This window comes from Culex quinquefasciatus, chromosome 2, assembly GCF_015732765.1.
Source record: "Culex quinquefasciatus strain JHB chromosome 2, VPISU_Cqui_1.0_pri_paternal, whole genome shotgun sequence".
NCBI classification, from domain to species: domain Eukaryota; kingdom Metazoa; phylum Arthropoda; class Insecta; order Diptera; family Culicidae; genus Culex; species Culex quinquefasciatus.
The window spans coordinates 194,847,604-194,871,424 of NC_051862.1; the positions used below are offsets into that span (position 1 = coordinate 194,847,604).

The 23,821-nt window shown below is 41.5% G+C and overlaps 11 protein-coding genes across 13 annotated transcripts; 6 read left to right on the forward strand and 5 right to left on the reverse strand.

The window, feature by feature from the left end:
- Positions 1–939: 939 nt before the first annotated feature.
- Positions 940–1,685, reverse strand: LOC6034852 (adult cuticle protein 1). The gene is made up of 2 exons (XM_001845070.2): positions 1,521–1,685; positions 940–1,465 (listed from the first exon to the last, which is right to left on the reverse strand). The coding sequence occupies exons 1-2, from the start codon at positions 1,524–1,526 to the stop codon at positions 1,013–1,015; spliced, it is 459 nt and encodes a 152-aa protein (XP_001845122.2). The 5' UTR covers positions 1,527–1,685; the 3' UTR covers positions 940–1,012.
- A 302-nt stretch (positions 1,686–1,987) lies between these two features.
- Positions 1,988–2,617, forward strand: LOC6034851 (adult cuticle protein 1). Its single transcript, XM_001845069.2, has 2 exons — positions 1,988–2,044; positions 2,104–2,617. Exons 1-2 carry the CDS (start codon positions 2,039–2,041, stop codon positions 2,554–2,556), a joined length of 459 nt encoding a protein of 152 aa, XP_001845121.2. The 5' UTR covers positions 1,988–2,038; the 3' UTR covers positions 2,557–2,617.
- Positions 2,618–3,203: 586 nt separating this feature from the next.
- Positions 3,204–4,058, forward strand: LOC119767330. Its single transcript, XM_038255708.1, has 2 exons — positions 3,204–3,281; positions 3,343–4,058. Exons 1-2 carry the CDS (start codon positions 3,276–3,278, stop codon positions 4,027–4,029), a joined length of 693 nt encoding a protein of 230 aa, XP_038111636.1. The 5' UTR covers positions 3,204–3,275; the 3' UTR covers positions 4,030–4,058.
- Positions 4,033–5,147, reverse strand: LOC6034850 (adult cuticle protein 1). The gene is made up of 3 exons (XM_038255713.1): positions 5,108–5,147; positions 4,710–5,048; positions 4,033–4,201 (listed from the first exon to the last, which is right to left on the reverse strand). The coding sequence occupies exons 1-3, from the start codon at positions 5,111–5,113 to the stop codon at positions 4,115–4,117; spliced, it is 432 nt and encodes a 143-aa protein (XP_038111641.1). The 5' UTR covers positions 5,114–5,147; the 3' UTR covers positions 4,033–4,114.
- A 417-nt stretch (positions 5,148–5,564) lies between these two features.
- Positions 5,565–6,021, forward strand: LOC6034849 (adult cuticle protein 1). Its single transcript, XM_001845067.2, has 2 exons — positions 5,565–5,599; positions 5,662–6,021. Exons 1-2 carry the CDS (start codon positions 5,594–5,596, stop codon positions 6,019–6,021), a joined length of 366 nt encoding a protein of 121 aa, XP_001845119.2. The 5' UTR covers positions 5,565–5,593.
- A 36-nt stretch (positions 6,022–6,057) lies between these two features.
- LOC6034848 (adult cuticle protein 1) lies at positions 6,058–10,488 on the reverse strand. 3 transcript variants are annotated; one of them, XM_038255715.1, is made up of 3 exons: positions 10,348–10,488; positions 6,591–6,726; positions 6,058–6,522 (listed from the first exon to the last, which is right to left on the reverse strand). In XM_038255715.1, exons 2-3 carry the CDS (start codon positions 6,594–6,596, stop codon positions 6,118–6,120), a joined length of 411 nt encoding a protein of 136 aa, XP_038111643.1. In that variant the 5' UTR covers positions 6,597–6,726; positions 10,348–10,488; the 3' UTR covers positions 6,058–6,117. The 3 variants fall into 3 exon arrangements, with proteins under 3 accessions (XP_038111643.1, XP_001845118.1, XP_038111642.1); XM_001845066.2 differs by lacking the exon at positions 10,348–10,488 and adding an exon at positions 7,547–7,758; XM_038255714.1 differs by lacking the exon at positions 10,348–10,488 and adding an exon at positions 7,644–7,665.
- A 2,239-nt stretch (positions 10,489–12,727) lies between these two features.
- LOC6034846 (adult cuticle protein 1) lies at positions 12,728–13,529 on the forward strand. The gene is made up of 2 exons (XM_001845065.2): positions 12,728–12,837; positions 12,912–13,529. The coding sequence occupies exons 1-2, from the start codon at positions 12,832–12,834 to the stop codon at positions 13,293–13,295; spliced, it is 390 nt and encodes a 129-aa protein (XP_001845117.1). The 5' UTR covers positions 12,728–12,831; the 3' UTR covers positions 13,296–13,529.
- Positions 13,530–14,704: 1,175 nt separating this feature from the next.
- On the reverse strand, positions 14,705–15,506 carry LOC6034845 (adult cuticle protein 1). Its single transcript, XM_001845064.2, has 2 exons — positions 15,397–15,506; positions 14,705–15,322 (listed from the first exon to the last, which is right to left on the reverse strand). Exons 1-2 carry the CDS (start codon positions 15,400–15,402, stop codon positions 14,939–14,941), a joined length of 390 nt encoding a protein of 129 aa, XP_001845116.1. The 5' UTR covers positions 15,403–15,506; the 3' UTR covers positions 14,705–14,938.
- Positions 15,507–18,115: 2,609 nt separating this feature from the next.
- Positions 18,116–18,517, forward strand: LOC119767331. Its single transcript, XM_038255716.1, has one exon. The coding sequence runs from the start codon at positions 18,116–18,118 to the stop codon at positions 18,461–18,463; it is 348 nt and encodes a 115-aa protein (XP_038111644.1). The 3' UTR covers positions 18,464–18,517.
- A 1,403-nt stretch (positions 18,518–19,920) lies between these two features.
- On the reverse strand, positions 19,921–20,683 carry LOC6034843 (adult cuticle protein 1). The gene is made up of 2 exons (XM_001845062.2): positions 20,609–20,683; positions 19,921–20,541 (listed from the first exon to the last, which is right to left on the reverse strand). The coding sequence occupies exons 1-2, from the start codon at positions 20,612–20,614 to the stop codon at positions 20,164–20,166; spliced, it is 384 nt and encodes a 127-aa protein (XP_001845114.1). The 5' UTR covers positions 20,615–20,683; the 3' UTR covers positions 19,921–20,163.
- A 1,059-nt stretch (positions 20,684–21,742) lies between these two features.
- On the forward strand, positions 21,743–22,547 carry LOC6034842 (adult cuticle protein 1). Its single transcript, XM_001845061.2, has 2 exons — positions 21,743–21,820; positions 21,896–22,547. The coding sequence occupies exons 1-2, from the start codon at positions 21,815–21,817 to the stop codon at positions 22,319–22,321; spliced, it is 432 nt and encodes a 143-aa protein (XP_001845113.1). The 5' UTR covers positions 21,743–21,814; the 3' UTR covers positions 22,322–22,547.
- The last annotated feature ends 1,274 nt before the right edge of the window (positions 22,548–23,821 follow it).

Genomic DNA, 23,821 nt, shown 5'->3' on the forward strand with positions numbered 1-23,821 from the left:
AATTTTAATTAAATTGAATTTAAGTAACTGAAAACAATTTTCAATGCAATCTCCTGCGTCGGTAATCATACTTAGCTCGTCTTGGCTCATTTAAAATTTCTGTGAAATTCCCTCGGCCAGTAGCACAACATTTTTTTTAATTTTTGTTAGATTTAAAAAAAAATCTTGTTAGACTACATGGTGATCTTGAATCCCCTGCTCGTTTTCTCAAAAGTGTTTTCTTCGTTTATGGATGGTTTCCATAATTTTGAAATGATTATTGTCAATTCCACAATGCACATCGTGCATAATAAAAAAATAAATAAAAAAGCATACAAAATATACCACCGTAACCTGGGGCGAATTGGGACAGCAGTTTTAACCATGTTGGGGCACAATATTTTGATTTTTCTGATTGGTTTCGGTTAGAACAGACTCAGGCCAACAAAATGTGTAAATCCATTTCCAAATTTAAAAGCTTTAAGTGCTCTAAAAACTGCTGTCCCTATTCAGACTGTAGTCCCGATTCGCAACTGCAATTGATTGTCCAATTGACATTCAAATAAATCGTTCTCTCATTCAATAGATTGTAAAAAGCTACTCAAATTTGTACAACTGTATCATTAGGGTCCAATTGCACTTCAATTCAAAGTGACGAAATGACATTGGAATCACCAGTTCAATGGACTATTCACCGAGAGAGGCCTGGTTCCCACTATTGGAAATTCAATCTAAGTCAAAAATCATTCGAGCAAAACGATTGGAACTGCTTGGAGCAAGAGGAACATTACCCAGTCGATTGTGTGGCTTATCGGTCATCTCTGAACTGGAATTGATTGAGTTGTTAATGTTGATATCACGGAGCGGCTGAATGTTTTCATCAGTTTAGGTTTCTTCTGATCTTCTAGAGATGTGGGGATGATTTCAAATAAAATTCAAAGAATTTTCGGTGGCTGATACTTTTTTACGTTATGTTCATTTGTATTCTTTATAATTTATCACATTTACGTACAGGTAAGTTGAGTCATAAAATTTACAAAGTTCCCGGAGCCGGTGCCAGGTTCAGGGACTTCTGGTTGACGGCATGTCCGGTGAGCGGGGCCTTGTGGACAGCTCCACGGTTGGCGGCGACGTACGTGGCCGAGTGCTGAACTGGGGCAGCAATCACGGCAGCAGCGTGTCCATGATGGTGGTTATCGTAGTAGTGGCCAGCATCGTAGGTCACGGCCGCCGGGATGTGATGTCCGGCGTAGTTGTGGCCATCGTAATGGTTGTAAGCCGAGACAATTGGAGCAATCGGGTGAGCGTGGTGGACAGCAGAGGCGTAGGCCCAGCTGTGAGGGTCGTTGGACTGGACAACGGTTGGTCCGCCGTGATGGGCGGCGTAGGTCACCACTGGAGCGACAGCGTATCCCTGATGAGCGTACGGGACGTAGGAAGCTTCGGCAGCGACGGCAAGGGCCACCATGACTACAGCTGCGATGCACTGTGTACAAAAATAAGGTTTAGATATTGATCACATTTTTTGATACCTTTCTTACCTTCATGATTGTATTGAGATTTGGAGTTGAGTTGACCTACGAACAAGTTGAATGATAAGCTGATAATGATTCTGTCTACAACTAACTTCAGTATTTATACCAAATTGGAAGTCTGCTTCAATCTCTTAACCCAAACTTAAATTGGAATCAAACCCCAAAACAAAAGCGACAATTAGTGAAGGCATCTTAGCTATGTTCCTCTCTTCAATGATCCATAGCCGCGATTTTTGTCATAGACATGTGTACAACCCATTGCTTGCTACAGATCTTACGAGCAGTTTATCACATAAATATGTGCTGCTAGCTAGAGATACAGGGAGGTATCTTTGCTAGCTAAAAGTGAAGGTAGTTTGGCGAATTGAAAGTGGAACAATAAATTTTGGAGGTATGTCCCAAAATTCGAGCTCTTGCTAACAATTCTCGTTCAGTATAAAAACTCAATACTACTGACACTTTAAATCATTCCCATCTCAAGTTTCAACTCAACCGGTTCAACTTCAAAACCCAAAACACCAATCATGAAGGTAATTAGCTCATAACAACCAAATTACAAACTTCTTACAAGTTCCTTTACCTCTTTCAGTGCATCGCAGCTGTAGTCATGGTGGCCCTTGCCGTCGCTGCCGAAGCTTCCTACGTCCCGTACGCTCATCAGGGATACGCCGTCGCTCCAGTGGTGACCTACGCCGCCCATCACGGCGGACCAACCGTTGTCCAGTCTAATGACCCTCACAGCTGGGCCTACGCCTCTGCTGTCCACCACGCTCACCCGATTGCCCCAATTGTCTCGGCCTATAACCATTACGATGGCCACAACTACGCTGGACATCACATCCCGGCGGCCGTGACCTACGATGCTGGCCACTACTACGATAACCACCATCATGGACACGCTGCTGCCGTGATCGCTGCCCCAGTTCAGCACTCGGCCACGTACGTCGCCGCCAACAGTGGAGCTGTCCACAAGGCCCCACTCGCCGGACATGCCGTCAACCAGAAGTCCCTGAATCTGGCTCCGGCTCCAGGAACCCTGTAAGTTCCAGACTCTGTGATACCTCCCTGTATATATGTGCGTAATAAATGATTTCTTAAGCAAAGTGAACTAGCGTAATTTCTTCTCCAAACAAACCCAATCGAGTCTGACCCAGATGGTTCCCAATTGCTTTGAATTGTCATGACTACTTAACGTCCGGCTTGGACGTCGCTGTCTCGGTCCAATTGACAGTGAAACCTCCCCAGGCAGCACAGTAGCGCTAATGTACACCATAATCTGTTGGGTGATTTCGAATGAGCTTATTAGTCGCACATGCGCGGACAAACTTAAAGGTGCGAAAGTAAAATGGAACGTTCTGGAGGAAATCTGAAAACAAACTACACTTAAATGAGAGATCGTTTGAGCGGGTCTGTTACAGGTAATATGCAAATTGCACCATGCACCGATTAGGAACCCCCCATTATCGTCTGAACGGTAGACGGTAGTCATTCTTGTTCTGGAACTTGAACAGGGCGGACCCCACACGGCATAGTTGACTCACTCTCTCGCAGGGTGGAATAATTGACTCGGACCAAGTTGGACTCCGTTCTAGGTGGACCAGAATGGAGCGCCCCTAACAGGTTGACTTCCTTTCTTTGTCACAATGTGTGACCCCTTGCTAAACCAGATTTCTTTGGCATTTTAATAACCTATATATAAACGCAAGATCACTGACAAATCGCTATCAAAGAGTGATTGTCGGTGGCAAAGTGCGAACCAACATGAAGGTACTGATAAGTTCTTTCAAGTTTCTAAAATATCAATAGTCAATAAACGTTCTACTTGTAGGGATTCATAGCTCTTCTACTTTTCGCAGTTGTCAACGGATCGCCGTACCATCCGTTCTACCACGGATATAATCCGTACACCGCGTGGTCTCCGTTCAACTGGTACAACCCGTTTGTGGCTCCGGCACCGCCTGTGCCTTTCTCGGGAACTTACTCATACCACGATGGCCACAAACCAACGGTAGTGCAAGCAAACAACGATGGCTTCAAGTTTCCGCACGGTGCACCTCCCGCGGCAGTTCCCGTGCCCGCTTCCGGGACGTACGCCTTTCACGATGGTCACCGTCCAACGGTAGTTCAAGCTAATAACGGCGGACAAAAACTTGCCCAAGCTCTGGTCGCTGCTCCTCCGCGCGTTCCAGCATTGGCGCCTGCTCCCATCTCGGGAACGTATGTGTTTCACGACGGACACCGGCCAACGGTAGTCCAGGCGAACAACGAAGGGTACAAGTTTCCGGGAGCGGCGAAAAATCTCTACGCGTCCTGGAACCATCCGTGGAATCCGTGGTCGGTGGTTGCAGCGGTTAACGCCGCCTACCAGGTGCCGACCGTTCCGGTACAGAAAACCGTCGTTCAGGCGAACCTCGGATCGGTGGATCCGTGGAAGTATGGAACGTTCTACGGGACGGGATTGTATGGGTACGGGTTTAGTAACTATTTACCGGCTTCGCCGGTTGTGATTGGTTAGATGAATAAACGTTATCTATGTTACAGAAAGGAATCTTTTATTCAGTTGATCCGAAAAATATTTACATCATAAGCTTAAAAGCGCTTCACAAAGTTCCCGGAGCAGGTGCCAGGTTCAGCGACTTTTGGCTGACGGCGTGTCCAGGGAGTGGGGCCTTGTGGACAGCTCCACGGTTGGCGGCGGGGGGATGGCAACCCTATTCCGACCAAAGCAAACTGACAACAGTCGACATTAGCACGGTTGTCAAATGAGAGCCCACAACAAAAGCACTAGCTGTCAAATGGTAGCCCATAACAAATCATTGTTTGGGTTTTTGATTTTCAAATTTTCCGCCATTTAAACGATAAATTCCTGAAAAAAACACGTGAATTGTGTTGCTGATGGCAAATTCTATCATATTCTTGTAGATTCCATCCCAATATTGGCTGAAAATTCATATCGAAAAAAGTGATTTTTCTGTTTACCTTTTTTTGCTTTTTTTCTTTTGGTCGACAAAACAGTGCGCCCGTACACTCAGAATCAGCATTACACATTTTCCAGTTTGCTTTTACACATTTGCATGGGTCTTTTGAGTTCAACCAGGATAACACACTTCGTGTTACCAAAGTAATATGAATAATACTGATTCTGAGTGTTTGTTATCTGAACTTCCAAGATGGCGGCTTCTTCGCTACCCCCTGGTTGGCGGCGACGTACGTGGCCGAGTGCTGAACTGGGGCAGCGATCACGGCAGCGGAGTGTCCGTGATGGTAGTTATCGTAGTAGTGGCCAGCATCGTAGGTCACCGCTGCGGGGACATCCCAGTGGTTGTTGTAGGCTGAAACAATTGGGGCTTGGTAGGCATTGTGGACGGCAGAGGCGTAGGCCCAGCTGTGAGGATCGTTGGACTGAACAACGGTTGGTCCGTGATGTGCGTCGGCGTAAGTCACCACTGGAGCGACAGCGTATCCTGGGTTGGCGTACGGGACGTAGGACGCTTCGTTGACGGCAAGGGCCACCATGACTACAGCTGCGATACACTGGAAAGAGATAGATGTTTCAAAAAATATCTTGGAAAGGTTTCTTTTATGATTCTTACCTTCATTGTTGAATTTTGGAACAGTCTGTGACTTGACGAGATGGACCCTGATTGTATTCTGACTGCAATTGATAAATTGGTGCCAATTTATATCTTCTATACTTTTGAAAGATCCTTTTCAACAATCACCGAAACACGATAAATTTCGAACAAAAATAGAACAAAAAGAACCTGATGATAACGATGCAACTAAGCCTGATTTAATACTTAGCACCAATTAGCGGCTAAACACTTTTAATGACCATAGCTGCAAAGCAATAAATCCAATGAGTGCGTTTCACTTTGGATGCGACCATCAAAATAGGTTTACGGCTTTCGTTTATTCAAATTCAAATTAGAATGTGTTTCATTTGTTTGGGAGTCATAGATAATGTAGTAGATCAGTTTGTCGATGAGTATAAATGTTGGATAGAATTGTTTATGTCAATCATATCAAATTCATCACTTGTCCAAACGTTGACACAAAGCGAAACTATACCCACAATCATGAAGGTTGTTTTGATATTTTGATTCACGTAGATTCAACCGATTAAATTTGAACTATTTTATTCCAGTGCATTGCAGCTGTTCTCCTGGTGGCCCTTGCTGTGGCCGAAGCTTCCTACGTCCCGTACACTCATCAGGGATACGTCGTGGCCCCAGTGGTGACCTACGCCGCCCATCACGGCGGACCAACCGTTGTCCAGTCCAACGACCCTCACAGCTGGGCCTACCCCGCGGCCGTGACCTACAACTCTGGACACTACTACGATAACCAGCATCATGGACACTCCGCTGCCGTGATCGCTGCCCCAGTCCAGCACTCGGCCACGTACATCGCCGCCAGCCGTGGAGCTGTCCACGAGGCCCCACTTGCCGGGCATGCCGTCAACCAGAAGTCCCTGAACTTGGCTCCGGCTCCAGGAACTCTGTAAATCATGTGATGTCTTCTAAATAAATTGATTAGATCATTTCAAATTGCAAGTGTTCATTTATTCGCTCATAAAATTGAAAGAAATTCAGCCCTTCATTCAGTATCCAGTCCCCGGTGCCGGCGCCAGGTTCAGCGACTGCTGGTTAACGCTATGTCCCGGCAGGGGTGCCTTGTGGACGGCACCGGGATTGGCCGCTACGTACATGGCCGCGGGGCGGTTGTGATGTCCAGACTGTTGGTGATCTTGGAAGGTAGCCGTTGGAGGTGGTGGAGACAGCACAGGTTTCCATCCGTGATGATTGTTGTGGACCCAATAGGCAGCATTGCTGGAGGCTGCCGCTTGAGCTTGGGTCCAGCTGTGGTGATCGTTGGATTGCACCAAGGTTGGACCGTGAGGACCGTGGTGCAGCCCGGTGTTGATAGGTAAAACACAAAGTGGGGATGGCGCGGGAAGATAGGCACAGTGCGCAACAGCAATTAAGAAGACGACCGCGGTGATGCACTGAAAGTTTGGAGTGTTTTTTTTCCAAAATTTATGAGCTTGTTCAAATGAAATCCATCCAAATTTACCTTCATTTTGGAATTGTTGATAATACTTGATTCGATGTTCCCTCAATGATGGCCAGTTCTCTACTTAGTTGGTTTGCGAGAAGTCCGAATATTTATATTTTGATTCAAACCATCATTTTAATTAGTTTCAAATGCACTGCAAGATGAGAAGCATCAATTAGCAGCATGGATTAATTTCGTAGCGACAATCGTTGAGCAATGAGTTGAACATATGCTTATAATTGGGCAGATGTTTATTGTTGAGCAAACTATCATTTGATACTAACTTTGTGATCATAATTGCATATTTGTGCACTGTGTTGGTGTTCATTATACACGTTAAAATAATTGTTATAAGATTAAAAAAAAAACTGAATTTCTAATTTAATGAAACAAAATGTATCACAATATACACAACAATAATGTACAATAAAAATGAATCAAAAAATAATAAAATCAAAAAATTAATTATTTCCTAAAGTTTTTCGTCTATTTCGATCTGAAGGAAGTTTTTTTTCAATTATAATTGCAAGAATTTCTCTCTTGTGTTCATTTCAATCAACTGAATTTCCTAAAAGATTTTAACACTCATTGCTTACGTCAAACGATTGATTTATTATCCATCATTGCGCGAGGACAAATATTTCTCTGACATCCTGTCATTAGTGTCCAACACGGTTTCACCCAGAGTAAAAGGGACTCCAACACAGTTGTTGACCACATTGCTCGATCCTTGGACCAGAAGGTATTTGTTAGCGATTAGTGTGGTGTAGTTGTTTTGCCACCATCACCCTTTACACCACAGTCAAAAATAAACTTGTAATGAATTTCTGCTAAATATATTAGATGGTCGAAACGTGTTATCTTTCTATGAGATTTAAAATCAACGTTTTTAAAATTGAAAATTGTAAAAAGAACTGAAAATATTATTTTTTCTCAAATAACTTTTACTGCTCAATTGCACAACCCCGTCTTACATGCCGGTAACTTGTAGCAACTTGGGTGAATATTTATGAGTTTCGCTGGTCGATTTGGTTCAAGAATAGTTGCACCGACGACCGTGGGTATCATTACCGGTTCTGTTTTCACTTTCGCGCCCGCTCGGGAACTTCTGGCGTGGTGCCTGTCCCTCCAGGGGATGGGGGGAGGACCGTGATCTAATTCTGTGATCAAACTTGCCCGCCCGATGCAAATATTTCCGTCAGGCGGTAGTTACAGTATGGTGAAAAATTTCTTGGATTTTTTTTTTTTTTATTCAAGGAGATTTGATTTTTAGAGAAAATTTTATGTTTTCAAATGTTACTGAAATCTAAGAAAAAAAAATATGAATGAATAAATCATTGAAAAATTACATTTAATTTTCTGATTTGTATTTTTTTCCAAGCTTAAGGTTACTCATTTTATCTTGACCATACTGTACCAATGTCATATGTGATGTAAATAGCTCGTATCAGGCCTGTAATTATAGAGAAAAAGGCCAAACAATTGTGCTGCTGCAGTGGACGGACAGTAACTTTTTCAATGTCAACGGTTCTATGGCGGTGACCGTGGTCACTACCAACCAGCACTCCGCCCCGTACGACAACTTTAGCCATTACTGTCACAGAATGTAGTGAAAAGTTGTCCTATGGTTAAATAACTATTATTCAATTACTCTGCTGGTTCTGTTAATTGCTGCAACCGCCACCACTGCGTGGTAATTGACTGTGACGTATTTTTGCCAGGCACGATTAAAATATACACTAAGAGCTCTTATCTAACACACGATTGTGGGTAGGGGACAGGGATTAGCCGCTCCAGGAGACTTAAATGGATTATAATTGGTTCGAAGCAGGTGACAAACTTATAGGGTCCTGGGAATAACGAGTGCGATGAATATAATTTGAATGTTTAAGAGCAATATATTTACTAGTTCAATAGTCCCGCCCGTGTGGATCAATCGGACCGCGCGCTGGACTCACAATCCAGAGGTCGCCGGTTCGAATCCCGCGGCGGGCGCTCTAAAATTCTTTGTGTAAATATGGGTATTCGGCGCCGTCGCTCCGTGCCATACTTTCTTACACTTAGGAGCCCAGGGCGGCGAAGTCCTTGTAGATAAAAGGAAGACACTAGTGGTTGGTACTAGCAATGGTGGCCGACAGCTATAAAGTCAACTTCGTTTTTTTCAATAGATTGCTATAAGATAATAGAATCTTAACGAAATTTTAATTGGTTTACATAAGTTGAATGTAAATTTGATTTAATTTCTTTTGAAATGGAATTTTACATTTTTGTCACATTAAAAAAATGTAAACAAGTACATATTTTTTGCTGTTTTTTTTAAAATATTTTCTTGTTATTTATTTTTTTTCCAAAATAGTACTTCATGAATCAAGAAGATGTCTTCGCCACAGGTTTATTAAAGGTATTATTTTATGATTCTGCTATTTTTGGTAGAGAAAAGTAGGCCGTTTCGTCGCTCGAGAATGTCAGGAAAAGTAAGTAGTTTTACGACGAAATGGCAAAAATAACTCCATAATTGGGACACTTAACTGCCAATGTTCGCATAAATGTCCCATATCAATAACTCAAGAGTGATAAAAATGCATGGTCAGAAAATTCTGACCAAGCTTATTAAAACAAATAATAATTTCTAAAAAATGCAAGAAAAGTTAAAATGTTCTTTAAAAAAATTCGCAGCACTGTTTTTAGGTTATAGGTTTTAAGATATTTTTTTGAAAATGTCACAGTTTTTTTTTAAAATAATATATTTCAAGTAAAATGTAGGGAATTTTCGAATTTTTTCAGCTGTTCGAAAATATTTTTATTTTCAAAAATGGCCAATCAAGGACACTTTTCAAAAAATCTTCAAAGGGTACCATTTTTTGAATCGTTTGCGCCATTTTTGAATGTTAACTTGTAAATGGACAAGGTTACATTAAAAAATGACGTTAGTAACTCAAATAAACTGTTCCTTTTCTTAAAGATGTCTTTGAATGCCAATTTTTGGAAAAACATATTTTTGAACACATGGTACAGGGTAGCGAATATTGTGTACATCATGTACATGATGAGTACATGTAAAATGATAAGGACAAACTGGTGATCCCAAAAAGTTTCAGTCAGAAAAAATACAAAAAAGTCACGGAGTCACAGTTTTGATGTAAGGATTTTTTCGTTTTTCGAATCGGGAGTCGGAGTCGTATTCGTTATCGGAAATTCTTATAGCCCGCAGTTGGAGTCACTAAATTCTCAGTAGTCTGAGCCGGAGTTGCTAAAAAAATAAACGACTCTGCCACCTTGTTCAATTGGAACATTTTCACATCTCATATGATTTAAAAAAAACTCAGGTTCAACATTTTCGAAAATTTATTAAATTCACTCAAAAGATGATTTAAAATCACTTCAGAAAATTTCATAATGATATTTCGAAAGATATTTCATAATTAATGTGAGTAACAGAGGATATACGTTTAATATTTTGTTTTGCACAAAGCGAACTGAAACCTGAAATACCAAGTTTATTGATGGGTAGCACGATATTGGATGGACCAAACTGGCTGAAATTTGGGGTGGAGGCTTTCAAAACATATCCAGTGTGCAAGAAAAAAAATTTGATTTACAAAATATAAAAATAAAATAAAAGAATTTCAAGGTCTCTTTTATTTTTAAGTGCATTGAATTGAATGGATTAAATGCATTGAATAAATAAATACTAAAAAGATTTTTTAAAATATGTGAGGTTCACCTCGTTTAGAAGTGGTTGGGTTGTAGAGTGTTGAGCTAGTTACAACTTAACCTGGGCAGTTCCTGGTGCCAGCTTCAGCCAAATAGTCTCCTAGTGGTATCTGGTCCGTTCTAAATTCCAATCCACCCTTCCTTTTTTGTCTCGCTCGGGTGTTCTTTCATCGCAACTCCTAGTAAGCAAACTACTATCCATCTATACTAACCAAGCGCTTAAAGTGGTGTGGCGTCAAGCCCGATAGCTCTCCTCCTCTGTCTGTAGTCAGAACCATCGGAATAGGAAATTATGACTGTTTTATGATGATTGAGTCGTTGTTTGTTGGTGCAACTAGAGCAATCTTAATCGAGGAAAAAAGAGAGAAATAGGGGAAGGTGGGGCAAGACGACCATATGGGACAAAAGGAACAATCGCTCGTACGGCCGTAATTTTTACAATTTTGATTATATCCAGTATGAGGAATTGTTGCTAGCAATGCAATTAGCTGAGTCTACTACCACATAACCGCCAAAACGACGTAAACGCCACGGAGCATAAGATTTAATGAAGTTTTTTTCAAAACCTATGTTTTCTTATAATATTTGGAAAGTAAAAAATAAGGCATAGGATTCGTTTTATGGCAATTTTTTCAAAATGCAATTTTTCCTAGATCAGTAGTGTCCCTACCAATGACTTCCACCTATTACAAAGTATGATTTAACTTTTGGTAATTTTTGTTGAGAGCTTTAAAAAAATCTTGTTCAGGTGGGGCAAGTGTACCATATAGATTTTTAGTATGGAAAAAAATACGAATTGCTGCAACAACATATTTTATTGGGAAAGAAATACTTAAAAGTACTTAAAAACTGATAAATAATTGTTAACAAAAAATTTCCAAACAAGATATAGTGATATCATGAAAATTTACTATTTATCATCCAAGCAATAATTTTTTTTTCTAAAAACGATAAAATTTTTAGTAAAATATTATTTTTTAATCTAAAAATGAAAGAAACGTTTCAAAAACATTGTAATCTGATGTATCTAAGTGATAACAGTTCAATTGTTAGCAAATTAGCATGTTGTTTCATGCATTGTTCCTCTTGCCCCAACGGGTTGTTCGTCTTGCCCCACTAGTTGAGTAGAACGCACGGAAAATCAAAAATTTTAAAATCAGTTTTTTACAGTCAAAAACTGGATTTTTTAAAAACCTGTTCTATCAAAGTCTTAGTCAAGACCTGGAATAAGATGATTATAAAAAATTCCGACAGATTTTTCACGTTTTTAATGGGTTATAACGAGCATTTCCTTAGCTTGTTACACTTGCCCCACTTTCCCCTATATGACGACCTCTCTTTCTGATTTCCTGCAGCAGCACCAGCTGGCTGATTGTTTTAGAAGAGTGCGTGGCATTACGATGCGCACTACTTTGTCAGATGCTAGGGGGTGGTTTATTGCCGATTGATTACGAGCAGCTAGAGATGTTCAACATCCTGCAGTATTTTTTTTGATTATTTGAAACTTTTTTTAATTGAACGAAATAATAAAACGAAATAAACGGTTGTATAAACATTAGTCCCATTGAATGACCGGAATTTGGAAATTAAATGTATGATTGCTAGTTTTAGTGAAATAATTCCAAAGTCACTCTGCCTAATTGGATGCCTGTTTAAAACTTTGATTGCAATTTAATTTGATTTGTAAGTTGATAGTTTTCTCGTTGTCTAATATTTTTAAGTTCTACCATTTTCCATTTGTTTTTTTTATAGATAGATTTTTTTCGTAAGAGCCGAATTATTAGATTAAAATAAATATTTAGGTTACTCTTCTGACTGGACTTTTTTTTATTTATTCTTCTTACTAGGACACACACCATATCGATCGGTCACCCCTAGACCCGGCATTCCATACTTGAGGTGCATGGGCAGATTTCAGATCGTTTGCAGAAAATTTACCACCTCTTCCGCACCGAGCTTGGTGGTGGCAGTTGATGTATTGCCGGTCCAAGACTCCACTGGGCTTAGCCCCACCACAAACGGAACAGCTGATAACCAAGATCTCCAACCCGCTCCCGTCGTCTTTGTGCTGATGTTGGTGTTGTAAGGATCCTCAAATACCAACGGGCTGTGGACCAACCCGCACCCACACAAATGTGCATTCCACGTTGCAATGTTCGTTAGAGGGAAGGCGTCGTCGTCGTCGTCAACAGGTGGGACTTTTCGAGAGAGCGTCACCTTCGTGGCCGTGTCTTGTTGGTCTTGGAGAATGCAACTCGGTTTCACTGAGATCAACCAAGCGTCTAAATGGGCAATTACTATTATTAACGGTCAATACTTTCACGATTGGAGGTTTTCCGCAGGGAGAGGTGGTACTTTGATGCCAGGGGGGTGGGTGAAGCCTTTTCCGAGAGATCGGAGTATTCTCCGAGGTTCCCCGGTAAGAGATCGAATTAGTTTTAGTTTGAGTATAAAAGGTGCTGGTGGGTTCTTGGTAGAACCATAAGCAGTTCAGTGTTCAAACATCTCAAACAACCAACTCAAACCACCAAAAACCTCTCTCACAATGAAGGTAAAGTGATGGGTCGATACAGGTTACCGGAAGTGCAAAGTGATAACAAAAAGTGTGTGTGTCTTTTTTTCCAGGTCGCCATTCTTGCCGTTGTCCTTGCCCTGGCCGTCGCCTCGGAAGCTAGCTGGCTGGCTGGTCCATGGGGAGCCACCGTTGTCCAGGCTAACAACCCGTGGCCGGCTGCTCACTGGGCTGGAGCCCCATGGGGTGGAGCTTGGCCAGGTGCGGCCTGGGCTGGAGCTTACCCGTATGCTGGAGCCGCCCACTGGGCTGGAGCTTACCCATATGCCGGTGCCCACTGGGGTGCCCCAGCTGCCTCGGTTGCCCACCATGCCGGAGTTGTTCCCGGAGCTACCTCGGTGACCGCCACCCGTGGTGCCGTCCATGTTGCCCCGCTGGCCGGACATGCTGTGTCCCAGAAGCAACTGAACCTTGCTCCTGCCCCAGGAACCATCTAAGATGCCAAATAGCGATCATCAACCACCTTACGCCATCACCAAACCCATCCATCAAATGTCCTTACAGGATCACAGCAGGAAGATGCTCAAGATGACCACCTCAAAACAAACGGATGAAATACAACTGCCATGCATAGAATGATGAAACCGAAGTTCTGTGTAGTACGATTTACTGTGAATATAGATAGAGGAATTTATTTGCCTGTGTAAATATATCAAACTCTCAAAACGTAATAATTCTGGTGCTGTTTACTTAAATTATCCGAAAATTGGCTTTAAAAAATCCCCAATAATACAACAATCAACCGCCATTCCTAATGGAATTTCAAGTTTTTGACACCTTTGAAATTGTTCTCAAGAATTTAGCAACATAATTAAAGCTTCCAAAAATTGCTTGTAACAGTTTCCAATTTTTTAAGTTTTATTTTTAAATTAAAAGTGATGTAATAATAATAATAATTTTCACAAAAAATAGGAATTTGGCAAAGAAAATTGCGTCGTTTGTGTGATATCTTGTAGACGTATGAAAGATAGTACACTTACAACGATTGTAAAACTCTTAAAAATGTTCCTGCAAATTTATTTTAAAATGATTTTATGTTCTATATGTGAAAAATGTCTTAGTAATTCGTCGCGTGTGTGTTATCTTGTGACACGTCCTTTCTTTTTACAGCAGTCGTGTCACAAGATAACACACAAGCGACGATTTGTATTTTATATTTTGCTGAAAATACGCATTCTTGGAATCATTTCAAGAAGTCATTTTTGCCATCCGTTCGTCGGAACGGAAACGAAAACAGATATTTTATTCGAGTTGATGTCTTCAACAAAGTTGCTGGTACAGGTATGAACTTGGAAGAAAGTGTTTACACTCTAAGAAAATATTCATTTATCAATTTCATTTAACAGCAAAAATTAAATTGCAAAAAAAAAGTTTTTTTAGAGATTCTCATCTTTTAAATAAATTCAGAGAGGGATGAAAGTGAGTGTGTCCAAACTGTTTTTTTAAATAGTGATCTTTGAGAAATTGAGAAAAAAAAATACCGCAATAAAAATGGTATCAGTCTTTATGTTAATTAAATTTTACATCGATGCTATAATCAGTTTTTAATGTTTAAAGTTATTTGCATTTTGTGTAAATTTTGCAAAAAAAAAGCATTTTAGATTGATTGTAAAGGGGTCGGGACAATACGTGTGTGAGATTTTAGTGCAATTGACTGATGGGAGGAGAAAAAGTAATTATTTTTATACATAATTTTAAAAGTCTTGTGTGTGTGACAATTGCCAACCCACCTCCCCCCCCCAATGTGTCCACGTGGTTTATGGATGACCCCTTAAGAATGGCGGTATATCGGCGTTTTATTTAAAGCCAATTTTCGGATAATTTAAGTAAACTTTAGTAAGAATTATTACGTTTTGAGAGTTCGATATATTTACACAGGCAAATAAATTCCTCTATCTATATTCACAGTAAATCGTACAACACAGAACTTCGATTTCATCATTCTATGCATGGCAGTTGTATTTCATCCGTTTGTTTTGAGGTGGTCATCTTGAGCATCTTCCTGCTGTGATCCTGTAAGGACATTCGATGGCTGGGTTTGGTGATGGCGTAAGGTGGTTGATGATCGCTATTTGGCATCTTAGATGGTTCCTGGGGCAGGGGCCAGGTTCAGTTGCTTCTGGGACACAGCATGTCCAGCCAGCGGGGCAACATGGACGGCACCACGAGTGGCGGTCACCGAGGTAGCTCCGGGAACAACTCCGGCATGGTGGGCAACCGAGGCAGCTGGGGCACCCCAGTGGGCACCGGCATATGGGTAAGCTCCAGCCCAGTGGGCGGCTCCAGCATACGGGTAAGCTCCAGCCCAGGCCGCACCTGGCCAAGCTCCACCCCATGGGGCTCCAGCCCAGTGAGCAGCCGGCCACGGGTTGTTAGCCTGGACAACGGTGGCTCCCCATGGACCAGCTGGCCAGCTAGCTTCCGAAGCGACGGCCAGGGCAAGGACAACGGCAAGAATGGCGACCTGGAAAAAAAGACACACACACTTTTTGTTATCACTTTGCACTTCCGGTAACCTGTATCGACCCATCACTTTACCTTCATTGTGAGAGAGGTTTTTGGTGGTTTGAGTTGGTTGTTTGAGATGTTTGAACACTGAACTGCTTATGGTTCTACCAAGAACCCACCAGCACCTTTTATACTCAAACTAAAACTAATTCGATCTCTTCCCGGGGAACCTCGGAGAATACTCCGATCTCTCGGAAAAGGCTTCACCCACCCCCCCTGGCATCAAAGTACCACCTCTCCCTGCGGAAAACCTCCAATCGTGAAAGTATTGACCGTTAATAATAGTAATTGCCCATTTAGACGCTTGGTTGATCTCAGTGAAACCGAGTTGCATTCTCCAAGACCAACAAGACACGGCCACGAAAGTGACGCTCTCTCGAAAAGTCCCACCTGTTGACGACAACGACGACGCCTTCCCTCTAACGAACATTGCAACGCGGAATGCACATTTGTGTGGGTGCGGGTTGGTCCACAGCCCGTTGGTAGTCGAGGATCCTTCAAGTACTAACACCACGACAAGACTAAGTTGACGGTTTGGTTATCTTTGTTAGTCGGCCTGAATAATCAGGGAGAAATTTTTTTTTTTCGAAAAACTTCAAAATTTTAATGAAAATTTAAGTTGAATCAACAATCAACAAACCAGATAAATTGCATTTTCCTGCGTTTATAATCATATTTAGCAGGTTTGAACTTCTTTGAAAACATTTTAAATTTTCATTAAATAACAATGTACAGCCCAATGAAAAGTTTTTTTTCGCGAAAAAAATTGTTCGTCGATATCTCGATATTTTGAAAATTAAGGATTGGAAAGCAACTGGGCGCGTGTAAAATGCATTATAAAACATTTTTCATCTAAATGTTAAAACCTTGGCTTGTAATTTAAATTTTTGTTTTTTTTTTTTTTTAATTGTTTAGCATTGTAATGAACGCTCCCACGACAAATTAATCTACGATATGGGAACAAAGCTTCCACTTAGTGTGCACAAGTGCGAAAGAACGCACCATCATGCGTAATTATTAATTTTACGCTTGAATTCTACTCTTGGTTTCCGAAATCGATCCCTCGCCAAATTTGTTGATCGGATATAAATATGATCATCTTAGAGAGCAATGATCACAGTTCATCTCGAAGTTCAGAGCAGCAGCAGCCCAGTGTCTTCAACTTGAAACAGTTCAATTTCATTCAATTGAAAATGAAGGTTAGTTTGGATTACTTATCAGAAAAGATCAGATTTAACAGATTTTTTGAATTTCAAGGTTTACATCGCCCTTTTGGTCTTTTGTCTAGCGGTTGTCACGCGGGCACAATTTCAAGGAAATTGGCCCTACTGGGGCAATACTGCCTGGAACAATCCGGCCTGGAACCTGTACTGGAATGGATACACCACCACACCTTACCTAGCACCCGTTGATGCCCGTTTTGCCGGCCAGCCTTACGGTTGGAACTGGCCAAACGGTGCGTACAATCGGTACTACGGCCAAAACGGTTACTTTGGATATTACGGACAGAATAGCGTCTACAACCCAACTGGTGCATATGGCCCCAACGGGTTGTACCACCCAGCGAATGTGGCCAGATCTCCGGTGAACCCGTGGGGAATGCCGTGGGCCACTTATGGAGGGGCGTACAACAACTATGTCCGCGAACCGAGTGTCACCGGAACCAGGCACATTGCTGCGACTCCAGGATCGCTGCACATTGTGGGTTGAGGAAGGTCATCTCTTGGAGAATGTAATATTTTGTAAACATGAATTAAAATAAAGAAGTGTGTGCAAAATACTTGGTTTATTCGGTTTTTTTATATCTCAGTTGTCCGATCCATGGTTCTTTCAGTGAACAAGAAGTCTTTCTCCACCAACCGGAACTGGTGAAATGTCAAACGATCCAGGGGTGGCCGCAACCTGCTTTGACACTGGAACTACTGTTTGGGCATGTCCTGGGTATCCCCAAACCCCACCGTATACTCCAGCGCTGTAGGTCAATGGCAGTCCCCAGGAGTTCGCCTTGGTAGTTCCGTACAAACCGTTCCAAGAGTTCAGCCCACCGTAGACGGAAGCCACTGGCCATGCAGCAGATGGCCAGGTGTTAACTGAGTTCCAAGAGTTTAATCCGGTGTTGGACCAGACGGAGGGAAGGTAAGAACCTTGGCCGGAACCAGCCAGAATTGCTACCAAGAGTGTGATGAAGACCTGCGAATGTGAAATAGTAAAGTAGCATATTTTTAAAACTTTTAAGTGAAAAAAATGTAATAAGTACCTTCATTTTGTTGAGTTAAGTTTCAACTGTGTCTAATATCAAAGTCTATGGAGTGTTTTATAGCATTTAGAAATATATCCAAATATAAAACTGGTAACGAAAGTGAAAAGGTTAAAACAATCACTTTTCAAATAGCAAGACACCTTCTTTCAATCAACTTGATAAAAGATACTGTATTGGGATCATCGAAGCGTTACATAATAGTCAATTACGTTTAGACACATTTTTATTTACGACTTTTTTTAGAACGACTACAATAGGAAGCATTTTTTGGTGAATGGAAGCACGTTAAACTAGGCACAATTAATTCGTTTCGATTTTTGGAAGAAGCCAACAGGTATATAAGTTCAAATGACTGTTTCAGTTAGTATCACAGCTCATTTTCAACTTGTCGTGTTAGGTTTCCACACCGTTTCAACAAAATTTAAAAATGAAGGTATTTTTTTAAAGATTTTTCACTCCCCACTCTAAAAAACAAAATTTTCTTCCAACATGCAGTCCATCATCCTTCTGCTGATCGCTTCGCTGGCCGTGGCCACATCCGGATCGTACCTGCCAACGGCTTGGCCGTACGCTGCTGCCGGCTGGAACTCGGGCGCCTGGAACACCGCCAACAGCTGGTCCTATCCGTCGGTGTACAACAATGGCTGGAATAACGGCTGGAACGGCGGACTCGTGACCAAGGTTAACCCGTGGGGTCTTTCGTACGGTGCCGGCTGGGGATACCACGGGCTGGCGGCCCGCTCGGTCGTTCCAGTGGAGAAGCAGATTGCGGCCACTCCCGGATCGTTGGACATTTCACCGGTGCCGGTTGGTGGTGAGCGATTCGTTGGATATTGAGAAAAATGTTGAAAGAGACTATTGAATTGGCGTGGATGACTGGCAGTATTAAATGAACTGAGTATTTTTTAAATAAAGTTGTTTCAGAACATCAACAGTTGGTTGTTTAAATAATTAATCGAAATTTTGATCTTACCAAAGAAAAAAAAATGTTTTAGATGCGGTTAAGAAATATTTAACATTGATAAGCGTAAGCGAGATTTCCACTCACCCCAGTTGGACTGGGTTCGATCCCAGAAGGCCCCGGTGTTATGTTTCGAGACAAAATTTGTCCCCTTCCGTTGGACGGGGAAGTAATCTCGCAATCGAGAACGCCAAAGCAATACTGTTAGGTGAAAAATTTGATTTTGATTTGAAATTAATCTTTCTTTTCAGAATCAGATCTGAAAATTTCACTGCTTTTTACTAGTTTTGAATTGAAAATTGATTCAACATCAAATTGTGATGGCGTCGTTGATTTTATTTTTTCGACAACGGCAGAATGTTCATATGCGTTAAAATTGTTTTTGAATGTGAGATAAAAATGTAAAAATATGAAATTGGCTAATTTTCTCCTTTAACATTCCAACGCCCAAGGCTCCAAAAAAGTTGGAACGGTAACTTCAACTCAATGGTTCTCGGGCATAACTCAACCAATCAAGATGATTCTTTTTTCCAGTAATTTGATTGAATGTCTAGATAATTCTAGAACTTTGCAGAACTTAATTTGATCAAATCTATAATTTTTGCGATCAAAAACATCGTTCCAACTTTTTTTTTCGCGTGTAAAAATAAAAATCGCCGAAAATTCTGCGGAGGCAGTCGTTTTAAAAAAGGTGGATTTTTAAAAAAAGGTCAGATTTGATCAAATCAAGTTCTGTAAAATTTTAGGATCATCTAGACATTCTTACAAATCACTGGAAACAAGAATCGTCCCGATTGGTTGAGTAATGCCCGAGAACCAGTGAGTTGAAGTTACCGTTCCACTTTTTTTGGGAGGCTTTGGCGTCCGTGTAAGCTGGACATGCGTTGGGCGTTCCAGTGTTAAACGAATGATATTTTGAGTTGTGAAAATAGCTCCTAAGACACTGAAGAATTGTGGGAGTGTTTTTTTGCCATATTTTGAAAATTTTGAATCATTTAAATCAATAAAAAGTTTAGGGTTGAACATTACATTTTTAATTAGTTCACACTATTTTCATTCTACTAAGCGAAACCAAGAAATTTATCAGCTTAAAATAGATTGATCAGCATATGCAAACCAAGCCAAATGCTTCAGAAATTGATGTACAATTTTATTAGTTAGGCATTTGCAAATATATTTTTGCATTTCTTATAAGTTTAAAGTTTAAAGAAAGGCTTTATTACTCTAGTTAGGAATCGGGTGTAAATTTTCTTATCAATTGCTGTAAAAAAACTCTAGAATAAGAAAAAACTGTCATCTAAATAAACACTTGTTAGCAATAAAATTAAACAAATTGTTTTAAAAATGTAGTTACACTTTTATTTCAATCTTGCTCAGTTGTAAATAAGAATCTCTTTAGGGTGCTTTCATGCATTCAGCCCTCAGTTCAGGGCGCCTTACTAATCTAATGAGTATATCACTGTTTGTAGTCGTTTTTCGAGTTCTGTTCGATTGCACAAGTCGTCCTCGGAGCAGCGTTTTTTGCCAATGGGGTTGAGTATCCTTTCAGGGTTTGATGTGACTAGCATTGCTCAGTTTAGATGGTTCCGGGGGCTGGGGCAAGGTTCAGCTGCTGTTGGGACACGGCATGTCCGGCCAGCGGGGCAACGTGGACGGCACCACGGGTGGCGGTCACCGAGGTAGCTCCGGGAACAACTCCGGCATGGTGGGCAACCGAACCAGCTGGTCCATGAGGGGCAACCCACGGGGCAGCAGCGGCAGCGTACGGCCACGCTCCAGCCCATGGGGCGGCGGCATGAGCCCATGGAGCACCAGCGTACGGCCATCCGGCAGCGGGCCACGACGCAACTGGAACGGCGGCCGGAATGGCAGCGGCATGGGGCCACGCTCCCCACGGAACAATGCCGGCTTCCGACACGACGGCCATGGCCAAAATGACTGCGGCAATGAAGCACTGAGGAATGATAAAAAAAATAAGATTAAACCAAATTCCTAAGATAGATCTCAGTTGCAGGACTAACCTTCATGGTTGGTCTTGGGTTTGGTGAGCTTTGAACTACTCTGTAGAACGTTAGATCTAATTATGATGCTTATCCGTGGCCAACAGTTCCTTTTTATACCAAACCCCATACAACTTCTAAACTAGTGCACTCTCAAATTCCGAGTTCTAGGCGTCCCATATGGTTCCAGTACATCGGTCTTGGGAAAGGCGTCTAATAGCTAACCCCTAAGTGACTATGTGTTAGAATCGGCTGGAAAAACGTCCAACTTATCTAACAATAATCATGTAATATACATTCCTCCATTCGAAATGTGTTGTTCACCGACGTCGTTCCTGAACCGTAATTAATCGACCCAAGAGCCGTTTACTCTGTGCGCGCAACGAGGGGGATACACCTTCGCGGGCTGAACTCTCACTCTCTTGCATGCATTGCACTTTGCACACTTACACACGGGTCGGCCTAAGAACGAAGTTTCGAATGCAGAAAAATACTCTCAATAAGGAAGCAGGAGTTCTGCTGGTCTACTGTGTTGCAGTGATGCCATCCGAAAAGAACGTATTTCATTGGAATCAGCTATTCGTAAAGATTTTCATCAATTTTAAAACCCTTTTAAGCTTTTTAATTTACATTTGGAAACAAAGAACATTTTTTGTAATAGTTTAAAATAATTAGGTATAAGATATATTCTGATTTAAAATAATATTCCATTGAGTATTTAAGAAAATCCTTTTATTTAAATTCAGGTTGACGCAAATAAATCATCTTGGCCACCCTTGCAGAGAAAACTGTTTCAAGTTCACTGATCCATTTTCTGCCGAACATGCTCGCGCGCACACTTTGGTGACTCTACCGCGTTGGTGAGCCTGACCAAGTTCTACAATGCCAACGACTTCGGGGTCCCCCCATACGGTCGATACGGTGGATGTACTCAAGAGAATTAGACCCTGTACTAACTCTAACGCCGCCGTTGTTGTTGCTGGAGAGTAGGTGCATAATAGTGCCGCATTCTAATGCAGTGCAGTTCTGGGTCGTATTTGGCCTCTCCAGCGATCAAGGGGGTGGCGCTGCAGAACAGAGCGCCCGAGAAAAGTCAATCCGAATCCAAATCCAAGGTTCGGGAAGTTGTGCCTTTATAAACCAGTGCCCGGTCGGGTTTGCTGATCATAATTAATTCAGGTGTTCTACCGTAACCAACTGGTACCAAAAAGACGAACCAAACCAATCATGAAGGTAGAGTTTGTTAGAGCCCCGTGTATTGACTGAAAGTTTGACTAATTCTTATCAATTTCTTATCACTTCCTACAGTGCATGGTAGCTGCAGTCATCTTGGCCCTGGCCGTCGCCTCGGAAGCTGGAGTTCTGGCCGGATGGCCGTACGGAGTTGCCGGTCACTGGGCGGCCCCAACCGTGGTTCAAGCTAACGTGCTGGCCCATCCTTACGGAGCTGTGTCGCATGCTGCGCTCCATGCCGCGTACCCAGCTGCTGTCCACGCTGCCTACCCAGCTGCATACCCGGCGGCCTACCCAGCGGCCGTTGCCCATGCCCCATGGGTTGCCCCAATTGCCGCCCCCGTGCACGGTCCAGTTGCGTCGGTTGCCCACCACGCTGGAGTGGTCCCCGGAGCTACCTCGGTGACCGCCAACCGTGGTGCCGTCCACGTGGCCCCTCTGCCAGGACATGCCGTGTCACAGCAGCAGCTGAACCTGGCCCCGGCACCCGGAACCATCTAAGCCCCTTTGGTGACATCTGACCTGATCATCAGCCACTGCTAGTCACAAGGAACCGAGAACTTACGAGCCCACCAAGAACACCGTTTCCGACTACTTCTACATAATCTTTTTTCATCCGTCTATCACTGTCGATCAAAAAGCACTCTATCGCAACTATATTTATTGTCATCTTTAGAAAACTGTATGGAATGTTCCAGAATAAAATTGTTTTCAATGTTTCTTTAAACTATTGGTTTTTTTATTTTTCTTAATAGAGAAAATGTGAGATGAAAGCATTCGAGATACATGATCTCGTGTGAAAAGTGAAGCCATTTTTTGTAATTTTACTTTGTAAAATAAAACAATGGTTAGTCTTCTTCATGAAAACGAGAACTGCTTGACGATGACGAGTCTATCTTCAAATATGAACCGATTTGGTCAACATAGTACTCCAGTATTGACCAATTTTTAAATATGAAGCCGCTAAAAAATTATATTTAAACCCTTCCATAAAACAAAAAAAAATTAATAGAAAGCTCATTCAAACACATATCAAATTGACTGAATAAACTCGTCGAAAAAAAAAACAAATACGTTTCACAATAGATTTCATAATTTATAGAATATCGATATAGAAATGCTGAGTTATTGTGAATTATTCATACTGCTGTGAAATCCTAACATAATCAAGCTAGAGCTTTAGATAATCCAAAGGTCTTCAAAAAACCTTTGAATAATCGAATCATGAACAAAATCTTGTTTTTACATTCTTTTATTAAGACCAAATTCTAGTTTAACAGATCCATATTCTTCAAATATATGCCAAGTTTGAGTGGTTTATTGGCAATCAAATCACCAAATGAATATTATATACATTTCACCACCGACAAATTGACCTCCATTTATGAATACATATTTTCAGTTAACATTAAATCATTTTAGAAGACACAATGAGTTCAACGCATAAATATTTGTTTTTTTTTCGTGATTTTATTGTCCTAAGACTATACTGCCGTTCTACGCATAATTGTCCCATGTCATTTTTGGACGATTTTGACTTTTTATCATTTTTAAGTTTAGTTTGTCGTATACTTTAAGAAAAACACATAAAATCGGGCACTTTGTTCGGAAACTCATTGAAAACAACATCAAGTCTGTTTGTCCCATCGTTAAACTTCTACGCATAATTGTCCCACCAAGTATTTTCTTATACGGAATCATTAGTTTTATGTAGCATTTTGTCGTGTTTACCTGTTGTTTAGCAAGAGGATCACAAATAAGAGTGATACACTGCTAACTGGGGCAATTAGGGACACATAGGGCGAATAGGAACCCACGGGACAATTATGCGTAGAAACACAGAAATCGATCGAAAAATTTCAATCGCGTTTTTCTCAGTTGCACTTTTTCGAACATGGGACAATTATGCGTAGAACGGCAGTATATGTTTTGAAATTTTATTATTGCGCGGACTTTGAATATTCGAGTTTGGTTTATAATTGGTTGCATTTCTTTCCATAC